The sequence below is a fragment of the Pristis pectinata genome, chromosome 4 (genome assembly GCF_009764475.1).
Source record: "Pristis pectinata isolate sPriPec2 chromosome 4, sPriPec2.1.pri, whole genome shotgun sequence".
NCBI classification, from domain to species: Eukaryota; Metazoa; Chordata; class Chondrichthyes; order Rhinopristiformes; family Pristidae; genus Pristis; species Pristis pectinata.
The window spans coordinates 91897133-91913256 of record NC_067408.1 but is presented as its reverse complement, the minus strand read 5'-3'; the positions used below and the strand labels follow the sequence as shown (position 1 = coordinate 91913256).

General features: G+C 42.1%; 1 protein-coding gene across 4 annotated transcripts in view; it reads left to right on the top strand.

Annotated features, from left to right (window-relative positions):
* The window catches only part of LOC127569530 (uncharacterized), a 31015-nt gene continuing 14891 nt past the window's right edge, over nucleotides 1-16124 (top strand). For all 4 annotated transcript variants that reach the window (XR_007956207.1, XR_007956209.1, XM_052014256.1 and 1 more), the window contains exons 1-6: nucleotides 1-476; nucleotides 3013-3243; nucleotides 6590-6661; nucleotides 8888-8953; nucleotides 12455-12721; nucleotides 14355-14458. Coding sequence is in view for 2 of the 4 variants with exons in the window: in XM_052014256.1 (XP_051870216.1) it covers nucleotides 422-476; nucleotides 3013-3243; nucleotides 6590-6661; nucleotides 8888-8953; nucleotides 12455-12721; nucleotides 14355-14458 (795 nt within the window). In the remaining 2 variants the exon portion in view is untranslated. The remainder of the gene's footprint in view (nucleotides 477-3012; nucleotides 3244-6589; nucleotides 6662-8887; nucleotides 8954-12454; nucleotides 12722-14354; nucleotides 14459-16124) is intronic.

The window sequence follows — 16124 nt, the reverse complement described above, 5'->3', positions numbered from 1 at the left end:
CCATCTATTTCCCAAAACAGATAATAGATCACCTCGAATTAGTGCTGCAAACCAAAATTTATTTGGAAAAAATGGATAAGCTTTTAAAAAGAGCAGGAAAAAAAATCGAGAAAATTGGAAAAGAGAACCTGAATACCCTCCTAAATGCTGATGATTGCAGCAAAATTAGCAAGAAGCTAACAGAACACTTTGAAGGTGGATTAGAAACAATTGAAAAAGAAGTGATAGAGATCTTAAATAAGGATGGCGATGTGAAGGAACTTCCAGGGAATGTTGACAATGATGCTGACGAAAGCACAGGAAGAAAACTGGAGAAACTTGGAAAGCAAAAACTGGCAACATTACTCAAAGGTTTGAAGCAGTCAGAAGAGGACCAATCTTCCTGATGGGGTGAGTGAACAGGGTGGTGACATACCAAGCAATGCTACCTGCCAGCATATGCCAAGGTGAACCTACTTCAACTGACACACCTATTGGTGAGTATCTTTTTTGCCCTCATTGTTTGCGATGTAACTTGATTTGTGCAGTTGAGAGTACCTTTGGATCAAACTGTTTCCTGACAAAAACCATGAGGAAATCATTGTAAGTATTCAAAGTAAACTCCCCGAACAGATGAACAAATCCACAATAGTAACTGAAAAAATATTTGTTTACTGATTTAGAATTATTTTCAATGAGAAACCTTAATTCATTGGAACGTATGCTGTATAAAATATTAACTGTTAAACATGGATTTTATCGAAGAAGGTTGCATAGAGCCACAAGACATGATAAATGAGTGCTTTGTGAGGATGCGGCAGAGACTGGAGTGGGGGTTTCCCAGTTTTGCCCTAGTTTGTCGTGCACAAGGCCAAAGCCATCATGGATGGTAGAATGAGCTCTCAACGTGCAAAAACCACTCAATGACCTTTTTGGGTAAATTGTGGGTCCGTGAAGGTCGTTGTGGGTGGGGGTCCAGGGTCAGGATGTTGAGAGAGATTGTGAGGGTGTGTGATCGAGTTGGAATCTGGTGGTTGGGAGAGGAGTCAGTGAGGAAGCAATTGGGTCAGGGTCCAGTGACGGAAAACAGATGGAAAAGCAAGTAGGGTCTGGTGTAGGATTGTTGTCCATCCAGGGGACCTATGATGTAAGCAGCAAGAGGTGTGGGTGCAGGCTAGTGGATGATAAATCTTCCAGAAAGCAGGACCTACATGAGAAGGTTGAAATTTTGGTCCCAACACCCTGGGCCAGATAAAGCTGCTTCTCCTTCAGTGATGCAGCAGCTGATCTCCTCGTTGGTCAAATTATTGTTGTGCTTGAGATCAAAATGTGTGTTGCTCACCAATCGACAACATTCCTGCATAAGGGACTCTGTTTTGGAAACTATGCTACACAAAACATCTTTTTGTTTTGAACTGGAAACCCACAAGAACGCTAATTGGCAACACATCATAGCAACTGAATTTAGTTCATAAAACTCTTGTTTAAGATTGAGCTTAAAATATGATGCGATTACTGGGTGTTAAGACAGATTTGTTGTAGTATTCAATGCTTTTGATTGATCCTTGATTAGGGATTCCCATGAGTTGGTGAGGATGTTCCTTTTTTTACTTCAGAGGCTTTGAGACTATCACAACCATTGAGGCTGTGATTACATATTTATCCTGTGCTCAGCACCAGGCTCCCAAAATGGCGCACTATTTCGAGCTGCATATATCAAGAGATTCACAGAAGGACAGGTGAAATACTTAAGAGATGTTATCAAAGCCTCCCTGAAATAAATGTAACATACTCACTGGCTCATGGGAATACCTGGAGCACCACCTTCAAAATAGGGAAGGAACATCTGTAAAGGCACTGAGAAACTCGACTCTTTAGGAGCATGCAGAGAAGCCCAGCAATGACAGCAGAGGAGTTCACCACCTCCTGGACTTCCCATCCACCCACCCAGTTCAGCAGCAGCTGCCCTAATTGTGGTAGAGTCCATGCACCCCACATTGCCCTTGTCAGCTGCTTCAGAACCCACAGGACTGCAGTGGAAGCAAGTCACCTCAATCCTGAGGTACTGCCTGAGAAGGAGAAAAACACTCTTACTTCTTGCAAACCTTATGAGGGCTTTGTTTGGTGTGGGTGGTTGAAATCTTTGGAAGAACTTGGTGGGGGGGGCAGGGCTGATACCCCATTTTTCCAGGATTGCCCTTATAGTCCTGACAAGACATCAGAAAACTCTCCCTTGCCCCACTCCGAGGAAGCACCAACCATGGGCAGCTGATGTGAAAACTGTTCCATGGCCAAAAGTTCAATCACTTAACAACAGGTAATGATGGATATTTGTACTTTGGCTACCCGTGATCTCAATCCTAGATGGTGCTGCTGGTAATGTAAGGGATGTAGCAGGTTAATATAGCTCTAAAAATGTGCAGGACACAAGACAAGCCATCCTGGGAACTGTAGACATTAGCTATAACAACTGATTTGAATCACTAAGGCAGCTCTGTGCACTAAATGGCCATTTTGGGTATGCATAGGGTCTAAAAGGCCAGGAGTCTTATTTCTGAGAGGGGCTGCTTAGAAACCAAAAATGGTACCATGTCGAAAAATCATTTTTGGGAATCCCAAGTGTTGACTTGGCATCTTCAGGTGAATTTCATGCATGCTACTCCATGGGTCTGGTGTGCCTCCTAGCATACCACCATTCTGCCAAGCCACTTTAAAATAAGGACAAGGGGATTTTCCTATCCAGGCAACCCTGCCATCTGGGAGGTTGTACTTCTGTGTCGATGGAGTGTTGTCCCCAAACAGGGTCCCTGGAAACTAGCATCAGAGAATGTGCCAAGTGGTGGGGCTATGAAAGGTGTGTGTCGATGGTTAAGGCTGCTTTTCTTCGAATGATGATTGCAATCTAAATATTTGCTATTTCAGGTAAGACAAAAGACATTTCTGTAAAATCACATCTTTGGAGTATTAAATCACATCAATGTTGCCTGTGGTCCTGCTATTTATTTTGCCTAACATAACATTGTACTTTGGCAGAAATTCAAAATGAAGGAATGATGGATGAACTGAAAATGAAGCTTCAAAACGTATTTCAGCAGGGGAAAGTCCCGTTTTACGTCAGGACACTGACCGTTTGTGGCTACAGGAGTGCAGGAAAAACTACTCTGCTCCGCAGGTTACTGAATGAACCCTTCCGGGAGGATGAGCCCATAACAGATGGAATACAGATTGGACAGATTGATATTAAAAACTGGGAAGAAAAGATAGGTAAATCCATTAAGAGAGGGAGTTTGTGGTAGATTTGAATTCCACACCCCCCACCCCCCCCCCAAAAAAAAAAAAAAATTGAATGGGGAGCCTCGCTGGAGGAGTGCATTGCGTGTAGTGACTAATCCAGAAACTCTGGAGCACAGATGTGGGCCACAAACGGATGTACTTATTGGGCCATTCACAGCCTATACACACGTACTGTACACTACCCATCTACACGATGCTACAAGATCCGAGAAAATAATCTCGCCAATTCCTTTCAGGTGAATGCAACTATTCCTGAAGGTCACATTAACCCTTTATTAAGAGACCTGTTATTAGCAAGGCTACCCCCTCTTGTATAAAGTGTTACAGTTACCAGGTAGCATGGGTCTAGTTCCTTCTTGGTATTCATTGCATGGAATCACAACCTGATCCATTGACTGTGCCTCCCCCACCCCCCCTTCCCAATTTTGTATATGCAGATGAAATGTTAGGCCCTGATTATCATAATCTAGTTCCATAGCTCCAAAGACAGCCTGGCATCAGTGTAATGTTTGAGACTGTAAGGGTAAATTTGTTGCTAGTTCTGACCATTCTGAATCTGAGCTGTTGGAGCTTGGAAAGTGACGAGTGGCTGGATTAATTCCAATGCATTTGAACAGCCTTGTGTTTCAAAGACTAGAACTAGGGGACATGGCATCAAGATTTGGAGGAATAGATTTAGCACAGATGAAGAACAACTGCTTTTCCCAGAGTCGTGAATCTATGGAATTTTCTGCCCATTGAAGCAGTAGAGGCTACCTCGCTAAATATATTTAAGACACAGTTAGATAGACTTTCGCATAGTAGGGGAATTAAGGGTTATGGGGAAAAGGCAGGTAGTTGGATCTGAGTCCACGGCCAGATCAGCCATGATCCTATTGACTAGTGGAGCAGACTTAATGAACCAGATGGCCTACTCCTGCTCCTATTTCTTATGTTCTGGGACATATATTGCCACCATTAAACTATAGAAGTTATGTCTAATGATGTGGTTATTAGGTTTAGAAAAGTCAGAGCACTTATTGTACATTGTTCTCCTGTAGTGACTCCATGAGGTATTCTCACTTATACTTTTATGATCTAATGAACAAGGTTTTTTCTTTGGCATCAGTACCACTGAGAACATGGAGGAAAATGACTTTGTCCACCCAGCTTTTGTAGTAAGCTTGGTAAAGCTCCTGAGACATGATAACACAAAGGGAGTGAAGCAGACCCCTGAATTATTGAGAAGAATAATGTAAACAATAACACATATTTTGAACAAGTCTTAATTTCTACACATGTTAATCAAACTTTTGCAACTGTTCAACCCAGCAAAGTCTGCAAACCAATTCCTACATGCATTGGTTTGTGGACCAGAACTACTTGATGTACAGTTTTTTTCCAAAATAAGGAACAAATATTGGTAAAAATGAAAGCACTCCAACTAGTCTTCAAACATGAAAAAATAGAAAATGCTGAAGAACAAACTTGGTCATTTGTAACAAGAACTATTCATATTTGGGTGTTGGCTCTTCCTGATGGTTTTACACATGAAACATTTCTCATCTTTTTCTATGCAGTTGCTACTTTGACCTTCCAACATTTTCTCGATGAAAAACACTATGATGCTGGAGGAACTCAGCAGGCCAGGCAGCATCCGTGGAGAAAAGCAGGCAGTCAACGTTTCGGGTCAGGACCCTTCTTCAGGACTGAAGATAGGAAAAGGGGAAGCTCATTATATAGGAGGGAAAAGCAGAGCAGTGATAGGTGGACAAAAGAAGGGAGGTGGGGTGGGCGCAGGGTGGTGATAGGTAGGTGCAGGTAAGAGATAGTGATAGGCAGGAGGAGGGGAGAGCAGATTCATCAGGGGATGGGTCAAAGGTAAGGAGAGAAAGAAAAGTAGAAAAAAAGAGAGGCTAGGAAAAGGAAGAAGAGAAGAATGGTGGTGGGGGGGGTGGCGCAGATGTGAGGAAGGGGGGGGGGTGGGATTACTTAAAGTGGGAGAAGTCAATGTTCATGCCGTTAGGCTGCAAGGTTCCAAGACAGAAAATGAGGTGCTGTTCCTCCAGTTCGTGCTTGGAATTCTCCTGCAGTGGAAGAGGCTGAGGACTGACATATCGGTGATTAGTGTGGGAGGGCGAGTTGAAGTGACTGGCAATGGGGAGATGCAGGTCGCGGTTACGGACAGAGCGCAGGTGTTCTGCGGAATGGTCACCTAGTCTGTGCCACCTAATTCTACATCCCACCTCCACCACTCCCAGCCCCCCTTATCCCTTCACCCTACCCTGTTCTCCTCCTCCTCCCCCTCTTGTTCCCTCCCCTACATCCACTTCCTAGCTTACAATCTCTCTCTTCACCCCTTTACCACTCCCAACCCCTCTCACCCCTTTCCTCTCACCAGTCCAGCAACCCCCCCCCCCCCAACCCTTCCTCTTCGAGCCCCAACTCTAACCCCGCCGAGAAACGCAGACTAGGTGACCATTCCACAGAACACCTGCGCTCTGTCCGTAACCGTGATTTGCATCTTCCTGTCACCAGTCACTTCAACTCCCCCTCCCACGCTATCACTGATATGACAGCCCTCCACCTCCTCCACTGCCAGGAGAATTCCAAGCACGACCTGGAGGAACAGCAGCTCCTTTTCCGTCTTGGAACCTTGCAGCCTAATGGCATGAACATTGAATTCTCCCACTTTAATTAACCGACCTCCCCCTTCCCTACAAACCCAAACTCCCCCACCCATGCTTCTTTTCTTCCCTTTCCTAACATCTGTTTTTCTACCTTTTTTTCTAATATCCTTATCTTTGACCCATCCCCCAGTGGATCTGCCCTCCCCACACCTGCCTATCAATATTTCTTACCTGCATCTACCTATCACCACCCTGTGCCCACCCTGCCTCCCCCTTTTGTCCACCTATCACTGCTCTGCTTTTCCCTCCTATATATTGGGCTTCCCCTTTTCCTATCTTCAGTCCTGAAGAAGGGTCCTGACCAGAAACGTTGACTGCTTGCTTTTCTCCACAGATGCTGCCTGGCCTGCTGAGTTCCTCTGGCATCGTAGTGTTTTTCATCTAGATTCCAGCATCTGCAGTCCTTTTGCTTCTCCAGTATTTTCTATTCTAATCTCAAATTTCATACAGTTTTCCTATTTTGAAAATGACTAACTTCAAGTAATTTTGATCTATTTCACCCTGCATTTCATTTTCTGGCCCTCCGTTCATGCACTGTGGCTGAACTTTGGGATGTTTTGAACACAGATCTCAGTTTGTGTCAAAGGTTCTAACAGTATGATCTTTTAAACATTCAGAATTCACCACCTTTCTTCTCTTGTCAATAGATAATCCAAGTGATGATTTAACAACTGCAATTGCAACCTGTGTTTTAAATACCGACAAACATCCTCTTGAAGGTGAGTAAGTGACTGTGGATGTTTTAAATAGGGAGTCATTCCTTAAAATTTTTAGAAACCATTTAATCCCAGATGTATTTTAAATTGTTACATATCCTGATGTCCTATTTCCTTCATGATTCACAAGGATGTTGCTGGGACTGGAGAGCTGAGGTATAAGGGGAGATTGGATAGGCAGGAACTGTTTTCTCTGGAGCAAAGGAGGCTGAGGGGTGACCTTAGAGGTTTGTAAAATTATGAGCAGCATAGATAAGGTGGATGGTCACAGTCTTTTCTCAGAGTAGGAGAGTCTAAAACTAGAGGGCATAGATTTAAGGTGAGAGGGGAAAGATTTAAAGTGGACCTGAGGGGCAAGTTTTTCACTTGGAGGGTGGTGTGTATATGGAACAAACTGCCAGAGGAAGAGGTATCAATTACAGCACTTAAAAGGCATTTGGACAAGTGCATGGATAGGAAAGATTTAGTGGGATATGGGTCAAATGGGATCAGCTCAGTAGGTGGAAGATTTGGGCTGAAGGATCCGTTTTGTCTTGTATGACTGACTCTGATGTTGAATGTTCAGATCTTCCACTTTTTTCTGTTCTCCCCAGTGTTGCTGAGCAGGTTATTAGGATAGAAGTTACATTGTGAATTTCTTTTGGAAAAATGCCCATTATCTTCAGTTCAATGCATCCAAGTAACAATAAAACACGGTGGAGCATTTCCCCTTCCAATTAATTTTTTGAGGATGGACATAAATTTGATACATTCTGATCTTATAAGAGAACATACTCTGTATAAAATGAAGTTGCAGTATTAGTTGATCCTTAAGAACATGATTCAATTGCTTCAGCTTCTAAAGTCTGAAATCTTTGAGGAAGGTTGGTCTGCAAACAATGAAAGCAGTAATGTACCAAGATATTAGAAGACTAGAGATGTTATTTGCTTGGATTCTACAAAGCTGACAAAGCAATGTTTGGTATGTGTTGTGCTGATGTTTGTTGGGCGTTGGATCCATGTGATTCTGGACCCAGAGACTCCCACTGTGTACAATATACCTGGTGTACTATCTACGACAGAAGGAGCTGTTAGGCCCATCAATTTCATTCTAGTGCTCAGTTAGCAATCCCATCATCTCATTTTCCTCCTTACTTCTCTGTAGTCTTACAATTTCCTCTCTCTTGCCTGCCCATCAACTCATTGATCATTAGGGAAATTTCCAATAACCATTCAAGCTACTGGCATGCCTTGAGGATGTGGGAGTGAACTGCATCAGCCAGTGGCAGGGAGAATATGCAACACATAAAGATGGCACTCATGGTGCATACTGAACCTGGTCTGCAGCCATATCCAATGTGTGTTTATATCTCATTAATCCCTCAGAAATAACTTTAAATTTTCCCATCGAGGCACTGGGGCACTTGCATGGTACTACAAATGTTAACTGGTTCTCAGAAAAGGTTACATTAGTATGATGGTTATTTAGAGTTGAGCTTGAATCCTACAATGACAGCTGGGAAATTGAATTTCAAGTAACAGTACATCTTAAAGATTGAAAAAACAGCAAATTTCTGTAATGGTGATTACGAAACACATCGTAAAAATGCATCTGGTTCACTAATGAATTTTGGGGAAGGAAGGCTGCTGTCCTTGGCTGCCATGGTTGCCCTGTGTGTGACTCCAGACTAACAGTAATGTGATTGCCTCCGCTAAACCGTTCCAATGTTTCAACCATTTAAGAGACAATGAGTGATGGACTATAGTTGGTCCTGCCAACAATATATGCATGTGAACAAATTGAAAGTATCTGCCACTTTAACCTTTTGGTTCTCCTCAGATACCATCTTATAAACAAAAATTGCAGGAAAATCAGTGGATATGTATTATTTTTGGGTATAAAACTAGCACAGGCAACACAGAGCTGAGTTAAAGATTGCACATTGCTGCTAAATTGAATGCCAACATTCCCTGACACCTTGAGCTGATGCAGATGTACAAGATACAGATCATGTACATGCACAAGACAACAGTCAAGACTAACAATTCATCCTTTCTGTTCAGGGATTAAATCTTGCCTGAAATTAAAACTTAAATCTGCACTTTTATTAGACCACATCCAATTTCGAAAGGAACGTAGTTCTCTTTATTCAAGTTGCACAACAGTAACCACAATGAAGTTTGTGCAATAATTGGACAGAAACTTGTTGTAAGATACCTGTGGGTCACAAACTGTTTCTTAACTTCTAGGAACACTTACAGATCAAGACCAAAGCACCACTCACTCAAATGAAGAACCAAAATGCATCACCAAAGGTACAAATTTTGGCTTCTTTCTAAAAGATTTGCCTATGGCTCCCTAAATATTAAAAGCCAACTATTTGTCTTCAGCTGGAATGGTTGCAATGAACTTTAGAAGGCTTTATTCTAGACATCAATTTTTACGATTGTTAATTGCATCACTCTTGCCTGTTTCTTTTTAAAATAAGTGGATATCTTCTCTACTGGCCTGCAGAGGAGAGTGTACATGGAGTCCCGAAGTGCACTCAGCTACATGCTCCTTTGTGGAGATATTAATGTAAAATGGGTACAAGTTGTTGAACAGTTGTATTGCCTTTAAAGTGAGGGTTCAGCTTGTACTCTTCAGCAATAGACTGAGGACAAATTGGTAAGAGCTACAGACCTGGCTTGTTCTGTTTTGCTTTTCTCTCCAATCACTTCACCACATACCTTTGCACAGTGAAACACTGACAGTGGGGTATGGTGAGAAGCAAAGAATGCAGAACTCCCTGTTTTGGACCACACAGCCATCCTGGAGGAAGTTGAACAGGAAGCTCAAACTTCTGGGTGCAGGTGCCACCGAGCTTGGAAGTGTGGTTCTTGTTCACTGCAGGAACTGGCAATGTTTGGAATCAATAACCTTGGGAGAAGTGCATATGCATTATCCTGACCCAGGAACCATTCTCCCTGAAGGGATCAGGAAGCCACGATGACAACTTTGTGTTTCAAGTGATGAAGAGGAAGATGCTCAGATTATAGTCGTGCATTAGCTGAATATTGAGAGAGTGAGATCCTTCCTCTGTGAGCAAGCTCCCTGGACCGTGGGGAGCTAGCAACCATATAAAACTATGATCTAACTCCCTACTGCTCTTCTAAGATGGCAAGCCTTCATTATGGTGCTCTAATGTTGTAAAGGTCATCACTTACCAGTCAGATAATACTTTTTTACTGCTTTCTGGCTGATGTTGCAGAGATCTCCTGAGAGCCCCTATAGTTGAGAGCAGCATTCTTCTTCATGGGGGCACTCAGAGCAATGGAGGCAGAAGAGTAAGGCATCTCCAGAGAGCCATAGACCTATACTCTTGATTCTTTGATGGGGACAGTGGTATCATTCTTCCTTGGAAGGTGTTGACTCGTATATCCTGCACTACTGCACATCCAGCTTGGTGATGGTGGTATGGATTGGACGGCCAGACCACCCACTGAGATACTCTAACCCAAGGTGAAGGAGGTCTATCAATCTTCTGAGATGCTGACCCTAACCAGAGACATTCAGAAGACTGGGTAGGACATTGAGTGGTGAAGAGGGAAAGAACCCAAAAAACACAGAAGGAAATTATTTTAAATTGGATTAAAATTGTTAATAATGGAGTAAAGAAAAGGGCAAGTTTTAACTTTCCCAAACCTTCTATGTTCCAAAGTATGTTGCATCGGATGCACTACTTTTGGAAGGGCATGCCGTGCTCTACAGAGGGAAATTCTGTGCACAGAAGCCTCCAATAAGCAGCAATATGATGAACAGATAATTTGTGTCTGAGCCATTGGTTGAGCAAGAGAGAGGAGAAGTTGGGCAACATTAATTCTCCATCCCACTCCCACGTCATGCCACTGTCTTTGAACTCTTACTCTGTTGTAACGAAGGCCAGTGTTACAACACTGCATCTCTCGACTGGCATATTACAGCCATCTGGACTGCCATGACTTCAACAATTTTGGATAATCAGGCATGCGGCTGGGTTATTTTAAGTCTCTCACTTCTCCAGCTTGCATTACCCAAGCTACACCTTTTTGTCATTCACAAGCCTTTGCTGTCTTTGTACAGTCAGTGCCACTATTGGAATCATTCAGTCTGCTGTATCACAGACCATCACTTTCATTCCCTCTTCCAGAGGAGGCAACTGGAAGTGGGTGAAATGTTTTGGAAAAAGTGCAGCATTATGCTACTGACTAGCACAAAAACTTGCAGTACTGCCTGCAGATCTAACTGAACTCTAGGGTGGAAACCTCAAATAAGTGCCGACACTAAAGATAGATTCTCCCAGTGAGGAAGCCTGAAAGAGTAACTTTCATTATAGTTTGAGCTGGACTGTTGTCAAACACTCAGCAGTTTAAATGTATGGCAGATATTACACAGATGGAAGTTGAAACACATCAACCCCCAGCCACAACCAGAACTTCAAGTTCCTGGGAGTGAACATCACCAACAGCCTGTCCTGGTCAAATCACATAGATGCCATGGCCAAGAAAGCTCACCAGCACCTCTACTTCCTCAGGAGGCTAAAGAAATTCAGTTTGTCCCCTTTGACGCTCACCAACTTTTACAGATGCACCATAGAAAGCATCCTATCTGGATGCATCACGGCTTGGTACGGCAACTGCTCTGCCCAGGATGGCAAGAAGCTGCAGAGAGTTGTAGACACAGCCCAGTGCATCACGGACACCAGCCTCCCCTCCTTGGACTCTGTCTTTACCTCTCGCTGCCTTGGTGCAGCAGCCAGCATAATCAAAGACCCCACCCACCCACCTGGGACATTCTCTCTTCTCTCCTCTTCCATCGGGTAGAAGATACAGGAGCCTGAGGGCACGTACCACCAGACTTGAGGACAGCTGCTACCCCACTGTGATAAGACTATTGAACAGTTCCCTTATACGATGAGATGGACTATGATCTCACGATCTACCTTGTTGTGACTTTGCACCTTATTGCCCTGCACTTTCTCTGTAGCTGTGACACTTTACTCTGTACTGTCATTGTTTTAACCTGTACTACATCAATGCACTCTGTACTAACCCAATGTAACTGCACTGTGTAATGAATTGACCTGTACAATCGGTATGCAAGACAAGTTTTTCACTGTACCTTGGTACAAGTGACAATAATAAACCAATATCAATACTGACTTTACCCGTGGTTCCCCTTGCTAATTGTGATACTACAGTTCCAATTGACCTTGATTCTTCACTGCTGCAGCCATCCCATGAGATGGAGTGAGTTTCTTAGGCTCTTTATACACTTCTGAAGATAATGAGCCAAAGCACATTCCATTTAATCTTTTCAGTGTTTTATTTAAGGTCAGGTACTGTGGTCGTTAAATTTATGTTGTATTTGGAATCTGGACAGAAATTCTTATTAATCCTTTACCATTTTTTATTGTTTGCACACTTACTTTCCTTCAGTTGGAGATCTGCTTGTATCCTGTTGTACCTCACAATTACTTCCAGAAAATAATCAAATGGCAGTGACCAAGCCCAATATTCAACTGAGTTTTCAACCATATCGAGAAAGGAAATGTTGATTCTTATTCAAAAACCAACTTAATCCCATTTTTTAGCTTACAATCATCTGCTATTATCTTTAATAACGACATGTATTCCAAGTCTTCTGATGTCTGATTTGGGGGGCCTTCCAGCATGTTTATTTAATTTTAGATTTCCAGCTTCTGCATGATTTTGTTTCCCATTCAGCACCCTGTATAGGAACTGCAGTGCAGGACGTGATGTGTGCACAGAATAATTACACCTTTTTTTTTGTGGTAGATGCTGTAATGAATGAACCTTTTACCAATGAGATACTGATGAAGCTGAAGGAAACCAGTGAATGTTCTGATGGGTTCTCAGTATTTAGATACTATGACTTTGGAGGCCATGTTGAATATCAACAGATGCACATGCCTTTTTTACCTCAAAATGCTGTCTACCTCTTGGTTGTTAACCTAAACCTGGCATTGAATGACAAACTACCAGCAAAGGAAAGACCATTTCGAGGACAAAAAGTAATGGACACCTGCGGATACACTGTGAAAGGTAAGTTATAGAGACATACTTCCCAAAAATCTACTATATTGCTACTTTGAATTGTAATAAACTAAATTAAAACCAGTAGTAATTAATGTCTTCAACTAGTTACATTGCAGGTTTTATTGAAATGCCATCAAAATTAAATGAATGAACAAATTCACCACACCCCTTTGAATAATTTGTTATGATTTTTAACTATGGGGGTTTTGAATTTTTGCTGTGTTTGGGGGTAGTGTGTTTGGGGGTAGTGTGTTTGATAGTGAGGGATGAGGGCTGTGGTGGGAGATGCACATCTTGTGAGTGTAAATTGTTTCTTTTGATTTGTTAAAGATGTTCTAATGTATAGTTACCATTGCCAGGGGTTCCCTTGGACTCTGTCCATTTTATACTGATAATGATAGTGACAATCCCACTGTCTGCAAACAGCATTTTTGCCAGGTTTCTAACAAAATTACCCTGTGGAACAAGAGGCTGTGAAGTCCTGCCATGTGTTCCATTAAGTAAATACTGGGCTCTGCTTTGGATATTCAAATGATGAGAAACCTCAACATCTTTGCTGTAGCTGTAAATACATGATATTGTCAAAAACCCTTCCATTTTTCTTCTATTTCCCTGCATAAGATTGTTAGTACTTGTAAGGAATGGTATCAATGCAGAATTCAAGAAACCTCCATTCTGTAACATCAGAACGTGAAAGCAAAGCCTTTTCATCCTGCAGAAGTATTGTTGCTGTTATCACTTGGTCTATTTCAAGAGAAACAACTTGAGTGATAAACCTCTTCCTGCAGCCAGCTCTTAATGAGGTGGCAGGAGATAAATAGATTGATTTTATTTTATATATACATCTTTACTTGTGCCTAATTTTGTTTCTAGCAGATTTTATTATAAATATTATGTTTCTGAGATATGAAGCAAGCCCAGAATTCTCCAGATATTTAATTGAATATTGTACCTCAGTAACTTACAGGGAGCAGCAGCTATTGGTTGCATTACTTGCCAATTATCCAGGGGTTAAGCATACAGATCTGAGCTAAGAATTCAAATCTTGCCTTAAATTCAATTAATGAAGTAAAAAAAATACCTGGAACTAAAGATACATTGAGTGGTGACCATGAAACTATCAGTGTTGCAAAAAAAAAGTTAACTAGTGTCCTTTATCAGTTTGGCCTGTGTATGACACCAAAGCCACAACAATATGATTTGACACATGGCTGTTCTCTTAAATGGTCTTGGCTCAAGGACAGAGATGGGCTATGCAAGCAGGCCTCACCAATGATGTCTACATCTTGTGAATAAGGAAAATGCCATCTCAGTCTCCAAGCTCAGAACATTCTTCACAAGTTGAAAAAAATGATGGTTTTGTCTCCAAGCCTAAACCTAAATACAGTCTGTACATAAAGAAGGCAGCAAAACTCACTATCAACTAAGGCCATCTCATGGTATGTTCCAAAAATGCTGTTGGAATATCCAGACATCTACTGTTTGTCTAAAAACCTTTACAGACCATTTAAAAAAAAAAGTAGCATATCCTGAAGTCACAGGACAGCTCCACTGGAGTTATTTTTCTGTGGTAGTGATGTTCTCCATTGTATTAATAAAGGTTTTTATTAATTCAAATGTACAATATCCCTAATTTTAGATTATCTGGATTACTGGATCAGGTGCATTTCCTCACTCTGTAGAGACCATAAGACTACATACCATGTCATTCTGGTTGGGACTTTTGCCAAAAGCTGCAGCAATGTAAGTACTGTTTCTTAAACTTCATTTTTCACTTAAATTCCTCATCCCTTCAACTTGTTGTATGCTTTCTTAAAAACTGGAGGAGGGAGAAGGACAAAGAATTGTTTCCCAAAAGAAGTATCACTCAGTACATCTGTGCAATATAAACATGCGAGGACTTGAGTCAAAATTTATTAAGGGGGATTATGAACATTCTGATTTCACTGCCTTATTGTGGTGAAATCTTGTGAGAAGAAAATCAAGGAAAATTGGCCAGATAAACCACCACTTAGAGTAGATCTGCTTACAGGCTGCTGAAGAACTATTGCCCCTTGTACTTTGTGAAAGAGGAAAGAAAGTCTGGAAAGGGCCATGGAGATTTTCTGGCCCAGAGATTCCTTCAGACAATTTCCCTCCCTTCCACCACCAACCCCCCCCCCCCCCCACCCATCCCCCACCCCCAAAAAAACTAAATATGTGGGGGTTATTGCAGAATGCTGCTGTTATTTCTGCCACACCTCTGTTTATATCACACTGCTGCATTAGGAAGATCAGCTAGGCTTTGATCTGTGAGAGAAAACTTTCCTTCAGCCCTCCAGAACAGGTCTGAGCAGGCCTGGCAAGTTACTATTATTTGCAGGCTTCCCTGAGGTGCAAGCATTCATAGACGAACAATACACTAGTATAGCATTACTTAGAAAAGACTGTAAGCCCTGGACGATCTCTGTGGCCCTCCTGTACAAAAAAAAGCCTGGCTATTGCAGATACTATTCTTTTCAGCTGCCTGGCCACCAGATCCATCCAACCCCCGGAGCAATTACCAATGCAGCAGCCATTCATCAAGTAGAAATGCATTACTACAATTTGAAGAGCACTCTGTGTGTTGTGGTGTCTCTAAGAGCTGGCTGCAGAGATTACACCTGCAAGGTTATATTCTGGCCATTGCAAGAATTCAGTAGAATATGCTGTTATGACACTGACACAGTGCACTGTTAGACAGGGAAATCCAAAATGCTATTCTGTGAACCTTGCAGTTATCTTTATAGTTCCCCTACAGTTTAAGATGACCTGATATTGTTCCTTATCACCATTTTTAAAAAGTAATAAGGCAGTTGCTAGGTCTCTAGCCATAACAGAAAGGTATAGAAACTTAATTTAAAAATTCTGCACAAGGGTTTCTTAGCAAGATGAACACCTAATGAAGTTAGCTTCACCTGTCGAACCTCCCCTCCCCTCATTCCACTGTAATGACTACCAGCACCCACCCCCAGCAGACCCCCTCCCTACACCCCACACCTGATCTCCAGACTGCCTATCCTACTCAATTAGGGCCTCTGCTGACTACATTATTACTTGTCTTTGTCCATCTGCTATCTCTTTATCCACCATTGCATCCCATATCTGTCTGTCTAACCAACCACCAATTTCATTGAAACATATAGAAGTCTGAGGGGGATTGTAGGTGTCTAAACTGAGAGAAAAATAGTCTCAAGATGAAGGTGCAGCCACTGAACATTCACACTGTTACGGACTCTGAAAGTCCCTTTAAGATAGAGTGAGTGTGTGTGGGGCATGCTTTTGTCAATAGAAGATAAAGGACGTAATGACGTTGTTGAAGTTAGGAGAGAGAGAAGGGAGAGAGACACCAGCCTGCTTGTTTTCTCTATCGATGGATGAGAAACAGTAA